This window comes from Pristiophorus japonicus, chromosome X (genome assembly GCF_044704955.1).
Source record: "Pristiophorus japonicus isolate sPriJap1 chromosome X, sPriJap1.hap1, whole genome shotgun sequence".
Taxonomy (NCBI): domain Eukaryota; kingdom Metazoa; phylum Chordata; class Chondrichthyes; family Pristiophoridae; genus Pristiophorus; species Pristiophorus japonicus.
In genome coordinates, this window is record NC_092010.1 from 28,465,934 (window position 1) to 28,486,934 (window position 21,001).

The window sequence follows — 21,001 nt, forward strand, 5'->3', positions numbered from 1 at the left end:
GGAGTATGCATCTCGGTGGAACCTCCAAGAAGTAACTGTTGAAATCTCGACCTCCGATAAATGACTCAGACACCTTCAGCTCCGGCAGATGTTTCTTTAATTTACTTGCTAGCAAGGGGCAGGTTACACTCAGTCAATGGCTAAGTGAACACCTTTCTAATGGTACAGTTTCACGAGATATTTATACAGTAAAACCCAAGTTATGGCCTCTCCCTGTGTATTGGCTCTGTCTCGCAGTCAGTGAATACAGATAAAGAGTTAATTACTACATCCTTGTCCTGACATGGTTTCCAGATATTTCCTTTTGTCAGGGTTATTAGTTGGCCAGCCGGCCATTACTCCATGAGAGTGTGGTAATGAGCTATTACCTGTCTTGCATTGTGTCAGGATTGTTCAGTTTCCTAGTCAGTTATCTGTTTGCATCAAATGGATGAGGTCTCTACAAGATAAATTGGCTGGTGGTTTGAGTACTTCGAAAAGGGTGGGGTGGAGTGAAACTGGTGTCGTATAGACAATAGGAGAGCACCATGGGGGGGTACTTGTCTTCAGCAGGACTTGTCTCCTAGCTGTCTGATGGCTAGCAGCCATTTCAAGCCAGGTTTAGCTGTTTATGCAAACCGACTGCTTTATGCAGAAATTCCTGGAAGGACCAGAACTCCATTTTGTTACATATTAAAAAGGGCACAAAAATACCGTGTGGTATCAGCTTAGATAAAAATACATTTCCACAAGACCCCGCAACAGCGATGGACAACGGCCCGGCCGGTGAGTCGGAGAGAAAATAAAATGGCGGCGCCCGGAGCAGCGCACCTCCCCTTTCACTTTCGCCCCCGCGAGCGGAGTGCAGCCCGGTTCGCGACCCACAGGGCTGGCCGCTGACATCGCAATTGGCGTTGGCCAATTTCCGCCACGGGGCGCTGCGCAGAGCAATGACATCATCATTGCCGGTGCAGCGGCCCAGGCCGCGACCAGTGTGGCGCGGCGCGACTGGATTCGCGCCTCCGCTAACCCCCGCGAGATTCCGCGGGAGTCTGCCGCGCCCCCTCCCCCGCCACCCCTTCAACCCCGGGCGAAAACACTTCTGCCCCCTATTAGCGCCCCCCGGAGGCGAAACGGGAGGTGCGCAACAGGGGAATTTCGCCCTCACTCTGTCGCACTATTTAGAGGCCCACAGTCATCAGGTTTCACACTTCCAGCTTGAAGTGGGATGGCAGTGAAGACTGGATTAGCGAAGGGCCCTGCAGCTTATTGTGGTTCATGCACAAACTGGGCTATTCGCCACATTAAAGGGGAATGCTGCATGAGGGAGAAAGGAATAGAAGGGTGTGCTAAAGGAGAAAGAAAGACTTGCATTTCTGTCGCGCCGTTCACAACCACCTGACGTCTTAAAGCACTTTACAGCCATTGAAGTACTTTTGGAGTGTCGTCACTGTTGTAGTGTGGGAAACGCGGCAGCCAATTTGCGCACAGCAAGCTCCCACACACAGCAATGTGATAATGACCAGATCATCTGTTTTTGTGATTTTGAATGAAGGATAAAAATTGGCCCCAGGACAGGGTGGGAGGAGGTTTGTGGCAAGCATCAATACCGGCACAGACCAGTTGGGCTGACTGGCCTGTTTCCGTGCTGTGCATTCGAAGGAGTTCACTGGAAACTTTGAAAAGAACTTGCGTTCCGGCCACTTTGTGGCTCGCTGGGTGAAGTCGGAGACGCAGGACTGAGACACGTGGACAAAGGGGGTCCCGGATCTGACGCCGGCACTGTGCTGGTCTCAGCCAAGGCCGGAGTTCGAGCGCTACAATTGGCCTCAGGGCCTCTGACCTGAGGAGCGAGGGGGTGGGGACGGTGGGAGTGAGGGTGGGGGGGGGTGGAGAAATAAATCGGCCGGTCCTCTCACTCCGGCTGGCTCTCCGGCGCCCCCCCTGCTGGGCCGTGCAGGGGTGCCCGGGTCGGGTTCGACCGGGACGGGGCTGCGATGCCCTGGGTGCCCGAGGGCGAGCAAGCGGCGCCAAGGTCGCCGGCTTAGCTGGCCAACGCCAGTGGGGACTGACTGCGCCTCTTGCTCAGGCGACGCAGCCTGGAAACTCTTTTGAGTTTACCTGCAAAACATAAAAACATTAAACGGTGCCACCCGACCTGGGTGACACTCCAGACATTTACAAGGCCCTTTTTTTTTTTTTCCCCCCCCCCCTTTTTTTTTTTGTGTTTTTCTTTTTTTTTTTTTGTTTTTTTTTTGGGCACTAAAATCACAATTTTCCCCAGTGCCCCCTCTAAAAGGGAAGGGGGACACTAAAAGCACCGGCAATTAAGATAAATTAAACTTAAAAAACGTAAAATCAAATTAAAATTTGGTTGCCGGGGGTGATGATGCACTCCAGTCCCTCCGGTGCCCACCTCTCGCGGAAGGCCGCGAGCGTACCGGTGGACACCGCGTGCTCCATCTCCAAGGACACCCTGGACCGGATGTAAGAGCGGAAGAGAGGCAGGCAGTCAGGTTGAACGACCCCCTCGACCGCCCGCTGCCTGGACCGGCTGATGGCCCCCTTGGCCGTGCCCAGGAGCAGTCCTACGAGGAGGCCTTCGGACCTACCCGCTCCCCTCACGCAGCCTGGAAATATCTGTCTGCTCGCACGAACCTGGCCACCGGCGCAATTAATCACCGAAATAAACTGTAATTAACACCGAGCCATTCAAAAAGAGCATGAGATCACACGGATGCCTTGCTTCAATGAGTCATTCAGGAAATTTATACGCACTATCGAGGCTGCAGCTGATGAGAACAGGAAATATTTTTGCATGTGACGGGAATTATTTATAGAGCCTCCTGATTCATTCAGCTCTGGTAACCTTTTCCCTCCTAGGAAGGGCGGCAGCGGGGGGAGGTCAGGGGAGGAAGCTTTCGAAGCAGATTGCTTGCGTTGCTTCATGCGTAAAGTTTCCGAAGGGGCTTGGAGGAGCTGAGGGAGGAGAGAAATCTGATTCTGTTTCGCCTCCAAGGGGACGGGTCCTTATGAAATCGCAGCCCTGCCAAGCGCTTTTCAAACACAGCCACCTTCTCCCATCTGCTGGCCCCGTGCCACTGAGCCGCTGAGAAGTTCCTGCCGTTCCAACTCTCTGCTGCTCTCCTGAAGGCATTGCCTCTCGCTGGGGGCCCAGTCCTCCCAAGTGCCCATCGCCCGCCTCTGGCTCCCCCTAGTGGCGGCACCTCATGCGTTGGCACGGACTTTGGCGATCTCGCTCAGGGAGTCCCTGGGGAACGGAAGTGAGGCACTGGTGCTGTCGAATATGTTGCTCTGAGCTTGGGCCAGCCAGCTAGTGCCGGGCAGCAGTCTTTCAACGCCGGGGGCTCTCACGTCCGAGGCCAATTTTACCGGCGCGCGGCATCCACACACACACACACACCTGTCCTACCGGTGGCCCCACTGGACAGATGATTAGGAGCAGCAACCCTGGCTGCTTTGTCCTCTCCCTCGTCCAGCCGTGCGGAATCCGATCGTAACACCCTCCCCAACCCTGCTCCTGCCCTGGCTGATTATCCAGCTCACTCGGTAGGGACTAGGGGGTCAACCCCGAGGCCATTCTGGTCTTTCCCGGACAGACCCGAGGCCCCCGTCTGCCCTCTCGGGTGGCCGAAAAAGATCCCGCGGCACTATTTCGAAGAGGAGCAGGGGAGTTCTCCCGCAATATTTATCCCTCATCGCAAAAACAGATTATCTGGGTCATTATCACGTTGCTGTCTGTGGGAGCTTGCTGTGCGCAAATCGGCTGCCTGCGTTTCCCACATTGCAACAGTGACCGCACTCCAAAAGTACTTCATTGGCTGTACAGCTCTTTGGGGCGTCCTGGGGTCGTGAAAGGCGCTATATAAATGCAAGCTCTTTCTTTTTCGGTCCCGGTACCTCGCCGGGGCATCGCGAAGCCTTTTGACTTTTCAGCTGTAGGATCACTGCGTTGTGAGGAGAGCATTTCAGACTGAAGGGCTGGAGTTACGGATCGAGGGGAAGGGCAGTAACGGTGAGATGGCAAGGCAGTGTCTGTGCCAAGGTGAACCAGGAACAAGGAATGCTGAAACCACACAGCAGGTCAGTCAGCATCTGCGGAAAGTCAGACAAGACAACCTTTTGGATGGGGATCTGTCTGTCCTTTTCACGGATGCTGACTGACTTGCTCTGGGTTGCCAGCATTTCCTGCTTTGGTTTCAGATTTACAAGTGTACTCAAATATAATGCTTGTGTGAAGGGGCTGCATTGCATTCCGGGTGGGGCGGGGGAAGAGGCAAGGGAGATGCTGTGCCTTTGTTCGGCAAATGCATGGCAGATGAAGTATAATGTGGATAAATGTGAGGTTATCCACTTTGGTGGTAAAAACAGAGAGACAGACTATTATCTGAATGGTGACAGATTAGGAAAAGGGGAGCTGCAACGAGACCTGGGTGTCATGGTACATCAGTCACTGAAGGTTGGCATGCAGGTATAGCAGGCAGTGAAGAAGGCAAATGGCATGTTGGCCTTCATAGCGAGGGGATTTGAGTACAGGGGCAGGGAGGTGTTGCTACAGTTGTACAGGGCATTGGTGAGGCCACACCTGGAATATTGTGTACAGTTTTGGTCTCCTAATCTGAGGAAGGACGTTCTTGCTATTGAGGGAGTGCAGCGGAGGTTCACCAGACTGATTCCCGGGATGGCAGGACTGACACATGAAGAAAGATTGGATCAACTGGGCTTGTATTCACTGGAGTTCAGAAGAATGAGAGGGGATCTCATAGAAACGTTTAAAATTCTGACGGGATTGGACAGGTTAGATGCAGGAAGAATATTCCCGATGTTGGGGAAGTCCAGAACCAGGGGTCACAGTCTAAGGATAAGGGGTAAGCCATTTAGGACCGAGATGAGGAGAAACTTCTTCACTCAGAGAGTTGTTGACCTGTGGAATTCTCTACCGCATAGAGTTGTTGAGGCCAGTTCGTTGGATATGTTCAAAAGGGAGTTAGGTGTGGCTCTTACGGCTAAAGGGATCAAGGGGTATGGAGAGAAAGCAGGAATGGGGTACTGAGGGAATGATCAGCCATGATTTTATTGAATGGCGGTGCAGGCTCGAACGGCCGAATGGCCTACTCCTGCACCTATTTTCTATGTTTTCTATGTTCCTTCATCGTTGTTGGGTCACAATCCTGGAACTCCCTCCCTAACAGCACTGTGGGAGTACCTTCACCACACGGACTGCAGTGGTTCAAGAAGGCGGCTCACCACCACCTTCTCAAGGGGCAATGAGGGATGGGCAATAAATGCCGGCCTTGCCAGTGACACCCACATCCCGAGAATGTTTTTTTTTAATTAGCTCGACTCAGCTACATCTAACATGGCAGCAGAAATTTAATTAGCATTTTATTTTCACAATAAAGATGGCTTTCGACAATTTTACTTGGGGGAAGCGTTGGTGTTGAGTTCATCAGGGTGAGGGTTATCAGTCTCCTTTAATACTCGGCACTCGAAGGTCAGGGACAACCAGCTACCTCTCAGTCAGCTCTGCACATCAGCCCCAAGCTTAGAACAACATATTCTACAGCACCAGTGCCTCACTTTCGTTCCCCAGGGACTCCTTGAGCGAGATTGCCAAGTCCGTGCCAACTTTTGGGCAGTTTGATGCTGTGGGCTCACACCCACTGGGAACTAGACTCAGAAACGACCCAGTCATCGGAACATAGGAACTGGAGGAGGTCATTCAGCCCCTCGAGCCTGTTCCTCCATTCTATGAGATCACGGCTGATCTGTATCTCAACTCCATACACCTGCCTTGGCTGCATATCCCTCAATACCCTTGGCTAGCAAATATCTAGCAATCTCTGATTTAAAATTATTAATTTAGCTTGCATCTACTGTTTTTTGTGGGAGAGAGTTCCACACATCTACGACCCTTTGCGTGAAGGTGTGTTTCTCAACTTCCCTCCTGAATGGCCTGGCTCTGATTTTAAGGTTATGTCCCCTTGTCCTAGACTTCCCCACCAGTGGAGAAAGTTTCTCTCTATCAACCTTATCAATTCCTTTCAAAATCCTAAAAAAGGCCAGCATTTATTGCCCATCCCTAGAGAAGGTGGTGGTGAGCTGCCTTCTTGAACCGCTGCAGTCCGTGTGGTGAAGGTGCTCCCACAGTGCTGTTCGGGAGGGAGTTCCAGGATTGTGACCCAGCGACGATGAAGGAACAGCCGATATATTTCCAAGTCGGGATGGTGTGTGACTTGGAGGGGAACGTGGAGGTGATGGTGTTCCCATGCACCTGCTGCCCTTGTCCTTCTAGCTGGTGGAGGTCGCGGGTTTGGGAAGTGCTGCTGAAGAAGCCTTGGCGAGTTGCCGCAGTGCATCTTGTAGATGGTACACACTGCAGCCACGGTGCACCGGTGGTGGAGGGAGTGAATGTTGAAGGTGGTGGATGGGGTGCCGATCAAGCGCCTGCTTTGTCCTGGATGGTGTCGAGCTTCTTGAGTGTTGTTGGAGCTGCACTCATCCAGTGTTCCATCACACTCCTGACTTGTGCGTTGTAGATGGTGGAACGGCTTTGGGGAGTCAGGAGGTGAGACACTCGCCACAAAGTACCCAGCCTCTGACCTGCTCTAGTAGCCACAGTATTTATGTGGCTGGTCCAGTTAAGTTTCTGGTCAATGGTGACCCCCAGGATGTTGATGGTAGTGGATTCCATTATGGTAACATCATTGAATGTCAAGGGGAGGTGGTTAGATTCTCTCTTGTTGGTGATGGTCATTGCCTGGCACTTGTGTGGCATGAATGTTACTTGCCACTTATCAGCCCAAGCCTGAATGTCATCCAGGCCTTGCTGCATGCGGGCACGGACTACTTCATTATCTGAGGAGTTGCGAATGGAACGGAACACTGTGCCATGCATTGTGCTTTATGCTTTACACTGTTTTGAATTCAAGGATAGAGAGGAAGATGCTACAGTAAATATTCAGGGTTGCGGGCAGGTGGGGGCGTGAGGTGTTAGTGTGGACTGGAGGGGGTTGTGTGGTTTGGTGGTGGCGTGATGGTGGACTTGTGGTGTGGTGAGGGAGTACTGAGAGGACACTGGGGTGGGGGTTAGGAGTGTGGGCGAGGGTTCTGGGAATCGTGTGGAGGAGGGTGACGAGCTTTTGCAGTTTCGAGGGTTGTTTTGGTGACGTTGTGGTTTTCTGGAGATGGGTGTTAGGTTGTGGTCTTAGTGTGAGTCAGTGATGGGATATGGGCGTATTGGGAGCAGGGACTGAGCGCTATGGGATTGGGGGTAGTGGTGTAGAGGGGGTCACAAGGATATGGAAGGGTTTTATGTAATCATAGGTTATATGTAACTGAAAAGTTATCTGTATGAGCTAAAAAGCAGGGGTTTTGTCTTTTACGAGCAAGACTTGCATTTATACAGTGTTTTTTCACAACCCCAGGACGTCCCGAAGGGCTTTGCAGCCAATGAAGTGCTTCTGAAGTGTAGTCACTGTTGTAATGTGGGGCGACGTGGCAGACAATTTGAGCACAGCAAGCTCCCACAGTTGCAATGTGATAATGACCGGATAACCACCGTATGTTAAAAAAATCCACGCACAGGCATCTTCCACCCTTCAGGATGTAGTTCGGGATCTGGAATATTCGGTCCTTCATTGAAACACCTGTGAACTCATCCCTTTTTGGCATCCCTCACTTCGAGGGCCCGCCTATGATGATGATGATGATGATGAATCTGTTTTAACGATGTTGGTTGCGGGATAAATACCGGAGGACTCTCCTGCTCTTCTTCGAAATAGTGCCATGGGATCTTTTACATCCACCTGAGAGAGCAGACGGGGCCTCGGTTGAACATCTCATCTGAAAGATTACAGTTAAAATAGGGCCAGGGTCCTTATTGTGCCCCACTTGCACATCTCCCCCATGATATCCCTTGGAAAGTAAGTCAATAAAATGGCAAGTGCTGGCTTCATGGCACTGAGTCGGGAATCGCCTTTTAAACGTTTTCATGCACTCAATGGGGTTTCAGTATATTTGACTGGGACTGCAGGGCAATTGAGTAAAAGCACTTCAATCAATTAAAGGCCAGTTTCTGGCTCAATGCCCACTGACTGATCAATAATGTCCCTTGCCTTGTTTTGATGTTATGATGCACATCAGCAGGAAGATGTTCTCCGAGGTTCCGAGTTACCGTTTACTTCGGAGTGCGTCGGAGAATGCTGGGTGGTCCATCGTAGCAATGGCTGCTTTCTCACGGGAAAGAGGCCCTGAACTCTGGGTGGGGACCTGTCAGGGGTCACGGGAGGGGGATGGGGCAGCTGCATAGTGACCATGGCCGCCTGCCAAGTTGAGAGAAGAAGCCCGCAGGGGCGTAGAGGGTGGGCCCCTATATGAATTTGGAAGAGGAAGGGGGATGTTGGAGATTTAACATTTAAAATGGCGGAAAAGAAATACCAGATTCAGGAGGGAGCTGAGAGGGCGATCGGGAATCAGAGCTGGTCGGACCAATGTCATGTGTTAGAATCGGCCAATCTGAGGTCAGTAGAAGAAATAGGGTTAGAATTGGCATTAGCCTGACAGAAAAAGAAAGACTTGCATTTATATAGCGCCTTTCACGACGTCCCAAAGCGCGTTACAGCCAATGAAGTACTTTTGGAGTGTGGTCACTGTTGTAATGTGGGAAACGCAGCAGCCAATTTGTGCACAGCAAGCTCCCACAAACAGCAATGTGATAATGACCAGACAATCTGTTTTAGTGATGTTGATTGAGGGATAAATATTGTTCCATGACACCAGGGATAGCTCCCCTGCTCTTCGTTGAAGTAGTGCCATGGGATCCATTTCATCCACCTGAGAGAGCAGGCGGGGCCTCGGTTTAACGTCTCATACGAAAGACAGCACCTCCGACAGTGCAGCACTCCCCTCGGAGTGAAGGCTTATATTTATGTGCTCAAGTCTCTGGAGTGGGACTTGAACCCACAACCTTCTGACCCAGAGGTGAGGGTGCTGCCCACTGAGCCACAGCTGACACCATTTAGAACAGTGAAAGGGCAGAGGAAAGTAAAGAACTGTTTGCAACATGACGGTATTCCTAGCTTATGCATCTCGAGGCAGCTGCCTGGACAGGTACCAGCAGTAACAAGTCACTGGCCCAAACGCTGATTTGCGGCTTCAACCATTTTGCTATTTCTAAAATTCTCCTTTTTCTCTTAACAGGTATGGTAAAATAGTTTCCACAAAAGCCATTCTGGATAAGACAACTAACAAGTGCAAAGGTAGGAGACTCTACTTCAACAGTATCTGATGTTAAAGGACTTGTAAGCCAGGGCCAGGGGGGGCATGATGCATCCATGGTCCCTCCCCTCGCCCCTGTGCCGTAGGTGAACACCTGTTTTCCCATTGTCGGCATTCCCTGATTTTAATCCGCGCTGACGGGCAGCAGCATGGAGGGCGAGGAAGGTAGGAGGGGCGATAGCAGTGTGGAGCCGTTATCAGGTGCTGCCACGCTCCTCCGGGAAGCCGGGAATTAAGCACTGTACAGGAATGATGTGAGATGCATGGAGACCAGACACAAGGGAGAGATACTAACACGGCTATTTGTTTTTATGGGAGTGTTCCACCAGTTACCAGGATGAGGTGGTCTGATTCAAACTGGTCCCGTCTATAAAGTGTACGATAACTGAGAGCGATCTCGTGCTTGAGATGCGAGTCAAAGTAGGGTGGTGTGTTCTGGTAACTGTGTCTATACTGTGGCCAGTTGTGTGATACCCTCTTAATGAAACCATTTAATGGATAATAGTAAGCTTTGCCAATCGGTTGAAATTGTGCAGTGTGATGCCAGCAACGTTAACATTTTCACGTGAAATTCTGCTTCTGTAGTGGAAGTATTAACAACAACAACAACTTGCATCTCTATAGCGCCTTTTAACAAAGTTAAACCGTCCCGAGGGGCTTCACGGGCGCGTCATCAGAAACAGAATTTGACACCGAGCCACATAAGGAGCTTATTAGGACAGGTGACCAGAAGGTTGGTCAAAGAGGTCGGTTTTAAGGAACGTCTTAAAGGAGGAAAAACGAGGCGGAGAGGCAGAGAGGTTCAGGGAGGGAGTTCCAGAGCTTGGGGCCCAGGCAACAGAAGGCACGGCCACCAATGGTGGAGCGATGAAAATCGGAGATGCGCAAGAGGGCAGAATTAGAGGAGTGCAGAGGTCGCGGGGGGGTTGTTGGGCTAGAGGAGATTACAGAGATAGGGAGGGGGCGAGGGCCATGGAGGAATTTGAAAACAAGATGAGAATTTTGAAATCAAGGTGTTGCTTAACCGGGAGCCAATGTAGGTCAGTGAGCACAGCGGGTGATGGGTGAGCAGGACTTGGTGCGAGTTAGGACATGGGCAGCGAGCACAGGGGGTGATGGGTGAGCGGGACGCGGTGCGAGTTAGGACACGGGGCACAGGGGGTGATGGGTGAGTGGGACTGGGTGCGAGTTAGGACACGGGGCAGTGAGCATAGTGGGTGATGGGTGAGCGGGACTTGGTGTGAGTTAGGACACGGGGCAGTGAGCACAGGGGGTGATGGGTGAGCGGGACTGGGTGCGGGTTAGGACACGGGGCAGCAAGCACAGTGGGTGATGGGTGAGTGGGACTTGGTGTGAGTTAGGACACGGGGCAGTGTGCACAGGGGGTGATGGGTGAGCGGGACTGGGTGCGGGTTAGGACACGGGGCAGCAAGCACAGGGGGTGATGGGTGAGTGGGACTTGGTGTGAGTTAGGACACGGGGCAGTGTGCACAGGGGGTGATGGGTGAGCGGGACTGGGTGCGGGTTAGGACACGGGGCTGCCAAGTTCTGGATGAGCTCAAGTTTACGGATAAATAAACAGGTTTGTGCCTCCGTGACGGTGGTGGTTGCTTGTGCGTTCATCGCTGATATGGCAGAGCAGGATTTGAACCTGAAATGGTTAACGCACGCCTCTCAGTCAGTGGGAGCGGGGCAGGATTCATAATCTTTACTTCCTTGCTGCTAATGCAAAGTAAAATGCTCAGGATTCTCCATTCACCCAGGGGGGGTGAATGAACTGCAGTTCCATTAGTGTCGAGCGGGGAACTGGCAAAGCGCTCACACAGCAGAGTGTCATGGTTACAGCCTTTGTCCGTGAAGAGAGGTTGAAATGAGGTCCTTTTCTTTGTGTCAAAAGTGCGTTTTTTTTCTCTTTCCACGCAACCCCCCCCCCCCAAAGCCAAACGCAGGTTCAAGACTTTTACCGAAGCTAATTGCATATCATTTGATCACAACGCATTCTCCAGCCTTTGCAGGCTTCGCATTCCTGGGATTCCAGCTATCCACGGAACACTAGGGAGGTCCCGAAGGACAACTGCACTGTGGGGGGAACCAGCGAGAGAGAGAGAGCGTGCAATAAAGTTGTCTGAAACATGTAACGGCATCTGCAAGAGTATTTATACACAAAGAACTTGGTGTACTTCCAGCAACATTTCCTGTTGAGATTGGCGAGCCAAAGGGGAGGAATGGATCCACCTTCTGCCCTCTAAGGGGGAACTGAAGGGGCCATTTTATAAGCCACCAAGCCCCTTGTCCCTGCGACGGCAACCCAAATGAAGTTGCAGCAGTTCAAATTCACTGGCCCTTGGGGCAATTTCCACGGTAATTAAGAAGCCAATAACCCACCACATGCCCCGCAAATCGTCGCCATGGGAGCATTGCTGAGTCTGACCTCTGCCCTTCCCCAGCCCCTCCCAGTTGCTTCCAGTCCACTGGTCCTAGTTTGTCGGGAGTTCAGTCTGTCATAAGGGCAAATCACCTCACGTTTTTGTTGTCTATTCCCGAGCAAGGTCTCTCGCTTTGGCACTGCCGTGATCCGGGAATTTATTTCATCAAAGAAATTCTGATTGAAAACATTAGACGTCGGCAGCCGTGCATTTTTTTTTTGAAAAATACAACCAGGCTCTTTTTTGAAAAAAACAATGAATTTTGCCATGTGTCAGCCTAAAAGAGTGAGTGCTTCTCGGCTATTTGACTGTAGGAGAGTCGCAATTGCTCACGATCCTGGCCTGGCATTCCACACGTCCGCGCTTTCCAGCAGGGACTCACTGATCAGGAGCGGAGGCCCTGGTTTATTTCTCTCCGCCCCAGCTGAAACAGGGCTGGGGAAAACCCACCACCACCCGGGCTAAGATTCTGCACAGATCGGGGATCAAACACTGGACCATCCCTGGCCTGTCGGGCTCGGTTCCATCCTGTCTCCCGGAATGCTGGTCAGTGAGCCCTGCTGGAAGGTGTGGACGTTCAGGGAGGAGGGGGTCAGCTTCAGCTGCGACGCCCTCGCAGTTGAATAGCCCGGCACCTACTCACTGTCTAGCTCACTCGTGAGTTAGAAGAGCAAGGGAGGTAAAGCAATATCAGTGCGTGTCAAAGCATCAGTGAATTTGAAAAACGCCAAGGCTGGGTTAAATGTTTTGCATGTTCCTTGACGGTCTTTGGCGGTCCCCTGGTGTATAACTTTGATAAAAGGCCTGATTTCCGTCTTGGCTCTCAGTAGCTACCGAGCTTGCATTACTGTTGGTTTAAAATATGCTGGTTAAAGCCAGCTCCAGACCCCACCTCCTCAAGACGCCCACCTTTAAAATGGCCTGTCGCTTATAGCGACAGAAAAACCATCGCCATTTGCCATTTGCATTCGTTTCAAAGTTGCCAGTCACAGCGCCTTAAAGACGCCTTTTATCCCGGGCAGAAACAACTGGGTTTACTCACTCGCTCGTGCAATTACAGCAAACCTCACCCTTCACTCCTTTACATAAATCGACCCGTGTAGAAAGAATCTTAAGGTTACCAAGCCCTACCTCTCTCTCTCCTTTAAAGAAAAACAAGAGCGACTGTAAAGAGGGAGGAACCCGTGGCCAAAGAGCTGGCACAGGCATGATGGGCCGAATGGCCTCCTTCTGTGCTGTATGATTCTACTCTTCAAAAACAGCGTGGTATTTTAACTGTCCTCTCTCTGGCAGCCTTTAATACAGTATATTCTTTTGAAAGAACTTTTTAATTTCACATCCCATTGAAATTATGGGCGATTATAATTTGAAACTAATGGCGGGCAAAGCCACTGATTTACACAGGACGAGAAGTGGACGTGATTACCGACAACCGTAACGTACAAATTCTGTCCAGCAGCCACCCAAAATGGCAACCACCTGGAATGTTATTCACGCTCTCCCATTATACCGACCATCGCTATAAGAGGCGGGGGACTGTATTTACTATGACTCATTTATTTTGCAACCCGTCTGGAAAAGTAGAACAACTTCGTGACTAGGTAACGGCTCCCTCTCATTCATTTCACAGCCGTCAGTTTGCGCTTCTCGTATTTGCCTGCGCTCGTGTTGGTCACCTCAGAAATGGAGATTGCTTTTCTTCCAGCTCAACGTTTAACCGCTGCACAGACAGGGGGAAGCTGCTCGTGTCTGATTTCCACCTTCCAGCTCATTCTGTACCTTATTCCATACTTTCTTTTTTCCCCCTCCAGTTTTCTCTCTCCCCTCTCCTGATGGCCCTGACTCTTGCTGGAGATGGTTCTACGGGTGCCACCCGCCTACCAATACCTCACCTGAGTGGCTGGCCTTCAAATATTGGTCTATGCAGTGAGTGCCGGTAGCCTATTCGACTGACATGCACATCGACACGCACGATCACGCACACTCGCATTCACGCGCGCGCGCACTCTCACTCACACGCACTCTCACACACACTTGATGTCACACAGTGCCCTCCATAGTTCTCCTCTCCTGGAGTAAGGACATCCCTCCTTCATCCGACTTGCCATTCTTCATAGGAACAGGAGGAGGCCATTGAGCCCATTCGAGCCTGTTCCGCCATTCACTGAGATCATGGCTGATCTGTGATCTAACTCCATCTTACCCGCCGTGGTCCCGGAACCACACTTTTGATATTTTCAGTTGACCCCTCCAACCTCAACAGCTTTTGTGGGGAGACAGATTAAAGTGTGCGCAGAGCCAGAGAGGGCAGGCTGGTGCGTCGTGGATGAGGAGGGGGAACGGTGGCTTTTTTTTGTCCTATTTGTCCAGATTTCATATTTCCTCCCGGGTATTTTGCTTGTAATAGTTTACCCAGGCATGGCTAACCCGCGTCACATCTGTTGCTAGCAGTGGAACATCTCAATTTAGGCCGATCAATTAAGCCAGCTCGTGTGGCCTTACTGAGGCTAACAATGGTGTCCCTATCGCAGGGATTGAACCTGAGATCTTCCTGATCTTTAGGGGTCAGTGCTACAGAGGAGCCATGCGTTTACCAACTAACACACCGGGGAATCTGTGGTGGTATTATTTTAAAAAATGACACAAGGTTCAACAAACTGGATCCATAAAAGTTTCTTCCGTTTTCTGTTGTGAAATTGGATATCTGGAAACAGGAATCTGGTACCTTGCGTGTGGGATAAGCTTTCATTTAAGAAAATAAGCGGTCTTGACACTACAGGAGACCCCTACGGGCATGAACAACATCTATTGTTCAGAGGAATGCTCAGGGCTCAAAGGTTCAGCATCTGGAAGTGCATGGTGCATCCTGGGAAGGATAACGTCTCTGTCTCCGCCTTGTGGTCTGGCCAGAACATTCTGGATTAACTTGGCTCTGAACCAAAAGTCTTTTTGTTTTTAAACGTGAGGTAAGGAGTCTCGAGTTTTTTTCTCCTCTTGTTTCGTCCAACGCAGAATTCTCTCTCGTAACAGTTTGCATCACGGCTAGGGTTGTCACCTGGGGCAAAGCTGCAGGTCACCTCTGACCTCTGACGATAGAACACGGTCAAACTGGTGAGCGGCCAATGTGAGAGAATGCCAGGAAGGTCCAGATGTGGCAGTGGACCTCTGGATAGGTGGCAGAAGCAAACGCCAGGGAATAACTTCAGGCACAGTCCGTGTTGTGGCAGGGAGACTGGAGGATTGTTCTGTGTGGACAATCTAAATGGCCTTCCGGTCAGCCGTGCCTCAGTGGGCAGCACTCTGAGTCGGAAGGTTGTGGGTTCAAGTCCCATTCCAGGGACTCGAGCACAAAAATCGAGGCTGATACTCCCAGTGCAGAACTGAGGGAGAGCCGCACTGTCGGAGGTGCCATCTTTCAGATGCGACACTAAACCGAGGCCCTGTCTGCTCTCTCAGGTGGACGTGAAAGATCCCATGACCACAATTTTGAAGAGGAGCAGGGGAGCTCTCCCCGGTGTCCTGGCCAATATTTATCCCTCAACCAACATCACCGGCAAGGACCTGTTGGGCGGAATAGCCCGCTTCTGTGCTGTAAATACTTTGTCGGCGCTAAAACAGGCTATCAGGTCATTATCTCATTTGTTTTGTGGGAGCTTGCTGTGCGCAAACTGGCTGCTGCGTTTGCTACATTACAACTCTTCAAAAGTACTTCATTGGCTGTAAAGCTCTTTGGGGCATCCTGTGGGCACGAAAGGCGCTATATAAATGCAAGTCTTTCTTTCTTCCTCATCTGTATCTTGGATTGTGATTCGAAGTGGAGGCACGACAAGCCTTGACTGCTGTTGATTGACTCTGCTGTGGCTGAGAATTCATTGAGAAGATTAAAAATTAATGACTGCGCATCATGACGAGCCAACGTGAAGGGAATAATGGATTTTCATCTTCAAAATTGGACTTTTGAGAGCTGATTAGAAGTGCTCGGCGGAAGAATGGCATCAGCTGTGAGGAAAGATTGGATAGGCTGGGTTTGTTTTCTTTGGAACAGAGGAGGCTGAGGGGAGACCTTATTGAGGTGGATAAAATTATGAGGGGCCTGGATAGAGTGGATAGGAAGGGCCTATTTCCCTTGGCAGAGGGGTCACCAACCAGGGGGCATAGATTTAAAGTAATTGGGGGGAGGTTTAGAGGGGAGTGGAGAACTTATTTCACCCAGAGGGTGGTGGGGGTCTGGAACTCACGGCCTGAAAGGGTGGTAGAGGCAGAAACCCTCCCCACATTTAAAAAGTACTTGGATGTGCACCTGAATCGCCGCAACCTGCAGGGCTACGGACCAAGAGCTGGAAAGTGGGATTAGGCCGGGTAGCTCTTGGTCAGCCGGCGCGGGCACGATGGGCCAAAATGGCCGCCTTCCCTGTTGTAAATGTCTATGATGCTATGATCTTGACGTTCCGTCCCTTTTAAGTTGCCGGCCCGCGATTTCCAGGCGATCGCTCCTTGCCACGAGCACCCAGTTGGGGAATCAAATCTTCAGCGCCTGCTTTTCCATTTTGAGAAGTTTACAGACTCGCCGTTCAAAAGGTAAATCCCGAGCGGAACATCAGCAGGTCCATCTGGTGTCATCATTTTCCCAAAACACGCCGTGCAAAGGAGACGTCATCTCTGGTTGCCCAAGCAAAACGCTGCCGATAGATACAAGAAGTCCACTGCAAATATTAAGCGGCTGGTCGCAAATCTTGAGTTGCCGCTACGCTGAGATGAGGCTTCCCGCCCGTCCCGTTCACAGAAATAGGAAACAGTGAACCTACCTGACCCAACTCCAGTGTGTCAAGTAACATCTCGCGTCTTTCTTCATTTTGGCGTGGCCGAACCCGACCTTTAGTTTTGAGGGCGGAGCCTTGATCTGCGCCAAAAAGATCAGGCTGCCATGGTAACCAGGGACACAGTGCGAGCTGAGGCTGCAAAGCATACAGCCAGCTCCCAACACAAAAGCACATAGCAGCAACTTACCTCCAACCCATTCGGTCCGGTCCCATTCTCGGTCCCCGGACACACACACACACACACACACACACACACTCTCTCTCTCTCTCTCTCTCTCTTGGCATAGGTAGCTGGTTACGCCCCCTTTGGCTGAAAAAAAAACTGAGTTACGCTGGTGCAAATTGATCGGGGAAACTGTGGTTTTTCAACTTTGGCCAAAAAGAGCAGCCTGCTCCAAAAAAAGGCGCAAATCACTGGGGAAAATTGAGCACTTAGAGTGGCCTTGCTGGCGAGGATACAACTTGTTCCGCATTTTCTTTGAAATTTATTCATTCACAGGATGTGGGTGTCACAGCCAAGGCCAGCATTTATTGCCCACCCCTAATTGCCCTTGAGATGATGGTGGCGAGCTGCCTTATCCAATCGAGTGGCTTGTTCGGCCATTTCAGGGGCAGTTAAGAGTCAGCCACATTGCTGTGGATCTGGAGTGAGATATCAGCCCAGACCGGGTAAGGGTGGCAGATTTCCTTCCCTGGAGGACTTCAGAGAGAGGCAGTTATGCCAGCTAAACCCCTTCACTTTTTAAAATACATATATTCATTTATTATGGGCATCGCCAGCAAGGCTGACACTCCCAGTGCAGTGCTGAAGGAGCGCCGCACTCTGAAGGGTTATGGGGAACAGGCAGGGAAGTGGAGTTGAGACCGAGACGTTAAACCGAGGCCCTGTCTGCTCTCTCAAGTGGACGGAAAAGATCTCATGGCACGATTTCGAATACCTGACCAATGTTTATCCCTCAATCAACAAAAACAAAAACAGTTTATCTGGTCATTATCACAGTGCTGTGTGTGGGAGCTTGCTGTGCGCAAATTGGCTGCTGCGTTTCCCACATTACAACAGTAACTACACTTCAAAAGTACTTCATTGGCTGTAAAGCGCTTTGAGATGTCTGCTGGTCGTGAAAGACGCTATAGAAATCCAAGTCTTTCTTTTGTCATCTCCAAACTCAAACTATTCCAATACTCCCATGGCCGGAGTCGCATCCTCCACCTTCAACTCTGAAAGGGTTAAATTATGAGGACAGGTTATATAGACCAGGCTTGTATTCCTTTGAGTATAGAAGATTCAGGAGTGATCTAATTGAGGTGTTTAAGATGACTGCAGGAATTGATAGGGTCGATCGAGAGAGACCATTTCCTCTGGTGGGGGGAGTCCAGAACAAGGGGGCATAACCTTAAAATTAGAGCCAGGCCGTTCAGGGGTGATGTCAGGAAGCACTTCTTCACACAAAGGGCAATGAGAGTCTGGAACTCCCTCCCCCAAACAGCTGTCGAGGCCAGGGGTCAATTGAAAATGTCAAAACTGAGATTGGTAGATTTTTGTGAGGCAAGGGTATTAAGGGTTACGGAACCAAGGCAGGAGTTAAGATACAGATCAACCATGATCTAATTGAATCATGGAACAGGCTCGAGGGGCTGAATAGCCTTGTCCTGTTCCCACCCTCTGTAATCTCAGCTCATCCAAAATTTTGCTGCCCGTGTCCTAACTCACACCATGTCCCACTCACCCATCATCCCTGTGCACACTGACCGTGTCCTAACTCGCACCAAGTCCCGCTCACCCATCACCCCCTGTGCTCACTGCCCATGTCCTAACTCACACCAAGTCCCACTCACCCATCACCCCCTGTGCTCACTGACCGTGTCCTAACTCGCACCAAGTCCCGCTCACCCATCACCCCCTGTGCTCACTGCCCCATGTCCTAACTCACACCAAGTCCCGCTCACCCATCACCCCCTGTGCTCACTGCCCATGTCCTAACTCACACCAAGTCCCACTCACCCATCACCCCCTGTGCTCACTGACCGTGTCCTAACTCGCACCAAGTCCCGCTCACCCATCACCCCCTGTGCTCACTGCCCCATGTCCTAACTCACACCAAGTCCTGCTCACCCATCACCCGCTGTGCTCACTGCCCGTGTCCTAACTCGCACCAAGTCCCGCTCACCCATCACCCCCTGTGCTCACTGCCCATGTCCTAACTCACACCAAGTCCCACTCACCCATCACCCCCTGTGCTCACTGACCATGTCCTAACTCGCACCAAGTCCCGCTCACCCATCACCCCCTGTGCTCACTGCCCATGTCCTAACTCACACCAAGTCCCACTCACCCATCACCCCCTGTGCTCACTGACCGTGTCCTAACTCGCACCAAGTCCCGCTCACCCATCACCCCCTGTGCTCACTGCCCATGTCCTAACTCACACCAAGTCCTGCTCACCCATCACCCGCTGTGCTCACTGCCCATGTCCTAACTCGCACCAAGTCCCGCTCACCCATCACCCCCTGTGCTCACTGCCCATGTCCTAACTCACACCAACTCCCGCTCACCCATCACCCCCGTGCTCACTGCCCATGTCCTAACTCACACCAAGTCCCGCTCACCCATCACCCTCTGTGCTCACTGCCCGTGTCCTAACTCACACCCAGTCCCACTCACCCATCACCCTCTGAGCTCACTGCCCGTGTCCTAACTCACACTAAGTCCTGCTCGCCCATCACCCCCTGTGCTCGCTGCCCCGTGTCCTAACTCACACCAAGTCCCGCTCACCCATCACCCTCTGTGCTCGCTGCCCTGTGTCCTAACTCGCACCAAGTCCCATTCACCCATCACCCCCTGTGCTCGCTGCCCCGTGTCCTAACTCGCACCGAGTCCCGCTCACCCATCACCCCCTGTGCTTGCTGCCCCGTGTCCTAACTCGCACCGAGTCCCGCTCACCCATCACCCCCTGTGCTCACTGCCCCGTGTCCTAACTCGCACCGAGTCCCGCTCACCCATCACCCCCTGTGCTCACTGCCCCATGTCCTAACTCGCAACGAGTCCCGCTCACCCATCACCCCCTGTGCTCACTGCCCCGTGTCCCAACTCGCACCGAGTCCCACTCACCCATCACCCCCTGTGCTCACTGCCCCGTGTCCTAACTCGCAACGAGTCCCGCTCACCCATCACCCCCTGTGCTCACTGCCCCATGTCCTAACTCACACCGAGTCCCACTCACCCATCACCCCCTGTGCTCACTGACCTACATTGGCTCCCGGTCCGGCAACGCCTCAACTTCAAAATTCTCCCTCTTGGTTTTAAATCCTTCCATAGATACCCCCACCCCACCCCACCCCCTTGAACTAGATTGCTCTGACTCTGGCGTATTGTGCACCCACACCTCTCCCACCTCCACCCATTTCGCCCACCCTTGGTGGCCGTGCCTTCAGCTGCCTGGGCCCTAATCTCTGAAATTCCCTCCCTTAACCTCTCCGCCTCTCTCCCCTCCTTAAAATCCAAACTTGTTGACCAAGCACCCTCCTAACATGTTCATCTTCGGATTGGCATATTCCACTGTGAAGCGCCTTGGGACATTTTTCTGCGTTAAAGGTGCTATTTAAATACCAGTTGCTGTTGGAGGTCATCCCAATCAACCCCAATCCTTTTCTCGCCCAATATCTACAGATGTGCATTTTATACCATGCAAGTGCAGGAGCCATGACTACTTTACGTCCTTCGCTCAATTATGCCAATTGATGCCAATTATAAATCCCCGATCACCACAATGGGCTGCCTTTAGGTAATTCAGGCTTGTAACCAACTGAGCTGAGGACCATGACGTTCAAATATGTCTAGATAGGTTCCTGTTCTCAAAGGTACACTGCAGGCCACCACCATGCTGCATGGTGTGAAACATAAGAACATAAGAAATAGGAGCAGGAGTCGGCCATTTGGCCCCTCGAGCCTGCTCCGCCATTTAACAAGATCATGGCTGATTTGATCATGGACTCAGCTATATTTGCCCGCCCGCTCCCCATAACCCTTGATTCCCTTATCGCTCAAAAATCTGTCTATCTCCGCCTTAAATATATTCAATGACCCAGCCTCCACAGCTCTCTGAGGTAGAGAATTCCACAGATTTACAACCCTCTGAGAGAAGAAATTCCCCCTCATCTCCTTCTTAAATGGGCGGCCCCTTATTCTGAAACTATGCCCCCTAGTTCTAGATTCACCCACGAGGGGAAACATCCTCTCTGCATCTACCCTCAGAATCTTATATGGTTCAAAAAGATCACCTCTCATTCTTCTAAACTCCAATGAGTAGAGGCCCAACCTGCTCAACCTTTCCTCATAAGACAACCCCTTCATCCCAGGAATCAACCGAGTGAACGTTCTCTGAACTGCCTCCAATGCAAGTATATCATTCCTTAAATACGGAGACCAAAACTGCACGCAGTACTCCAGGTATGGCCTCACCAATACCCTGTACAGTT

General features: G+C 51.4%; 1 protein-coding gene across 6 annotated transcripts in view; it reads left to right on the top strand.

The window, feature by feature from the left end:
• The window catches only part of LOC139240935 (RNA-binding motif, single-stranded-interacting protein 2-like), a 670,592-nt gene that overhangs the window by 545,584 nt on the left and 104,007 nt on the right, over positions 1–21,001 (top strand). For all 6 annotated transcript variants that reach the window (XM_070869478.1, XM_070869483.1, XM_070869481.1 and 3 more), the window contains exon 3: positions 9,202–9,260. In XM_070869478.1, the coding sequence (XP_070725579.1) occupies positions 9,202–9,260 (59 nt within the window). The remainder of the gene's footprint in view (positions 1–9,201; positions 9,261–21,001) is intronic.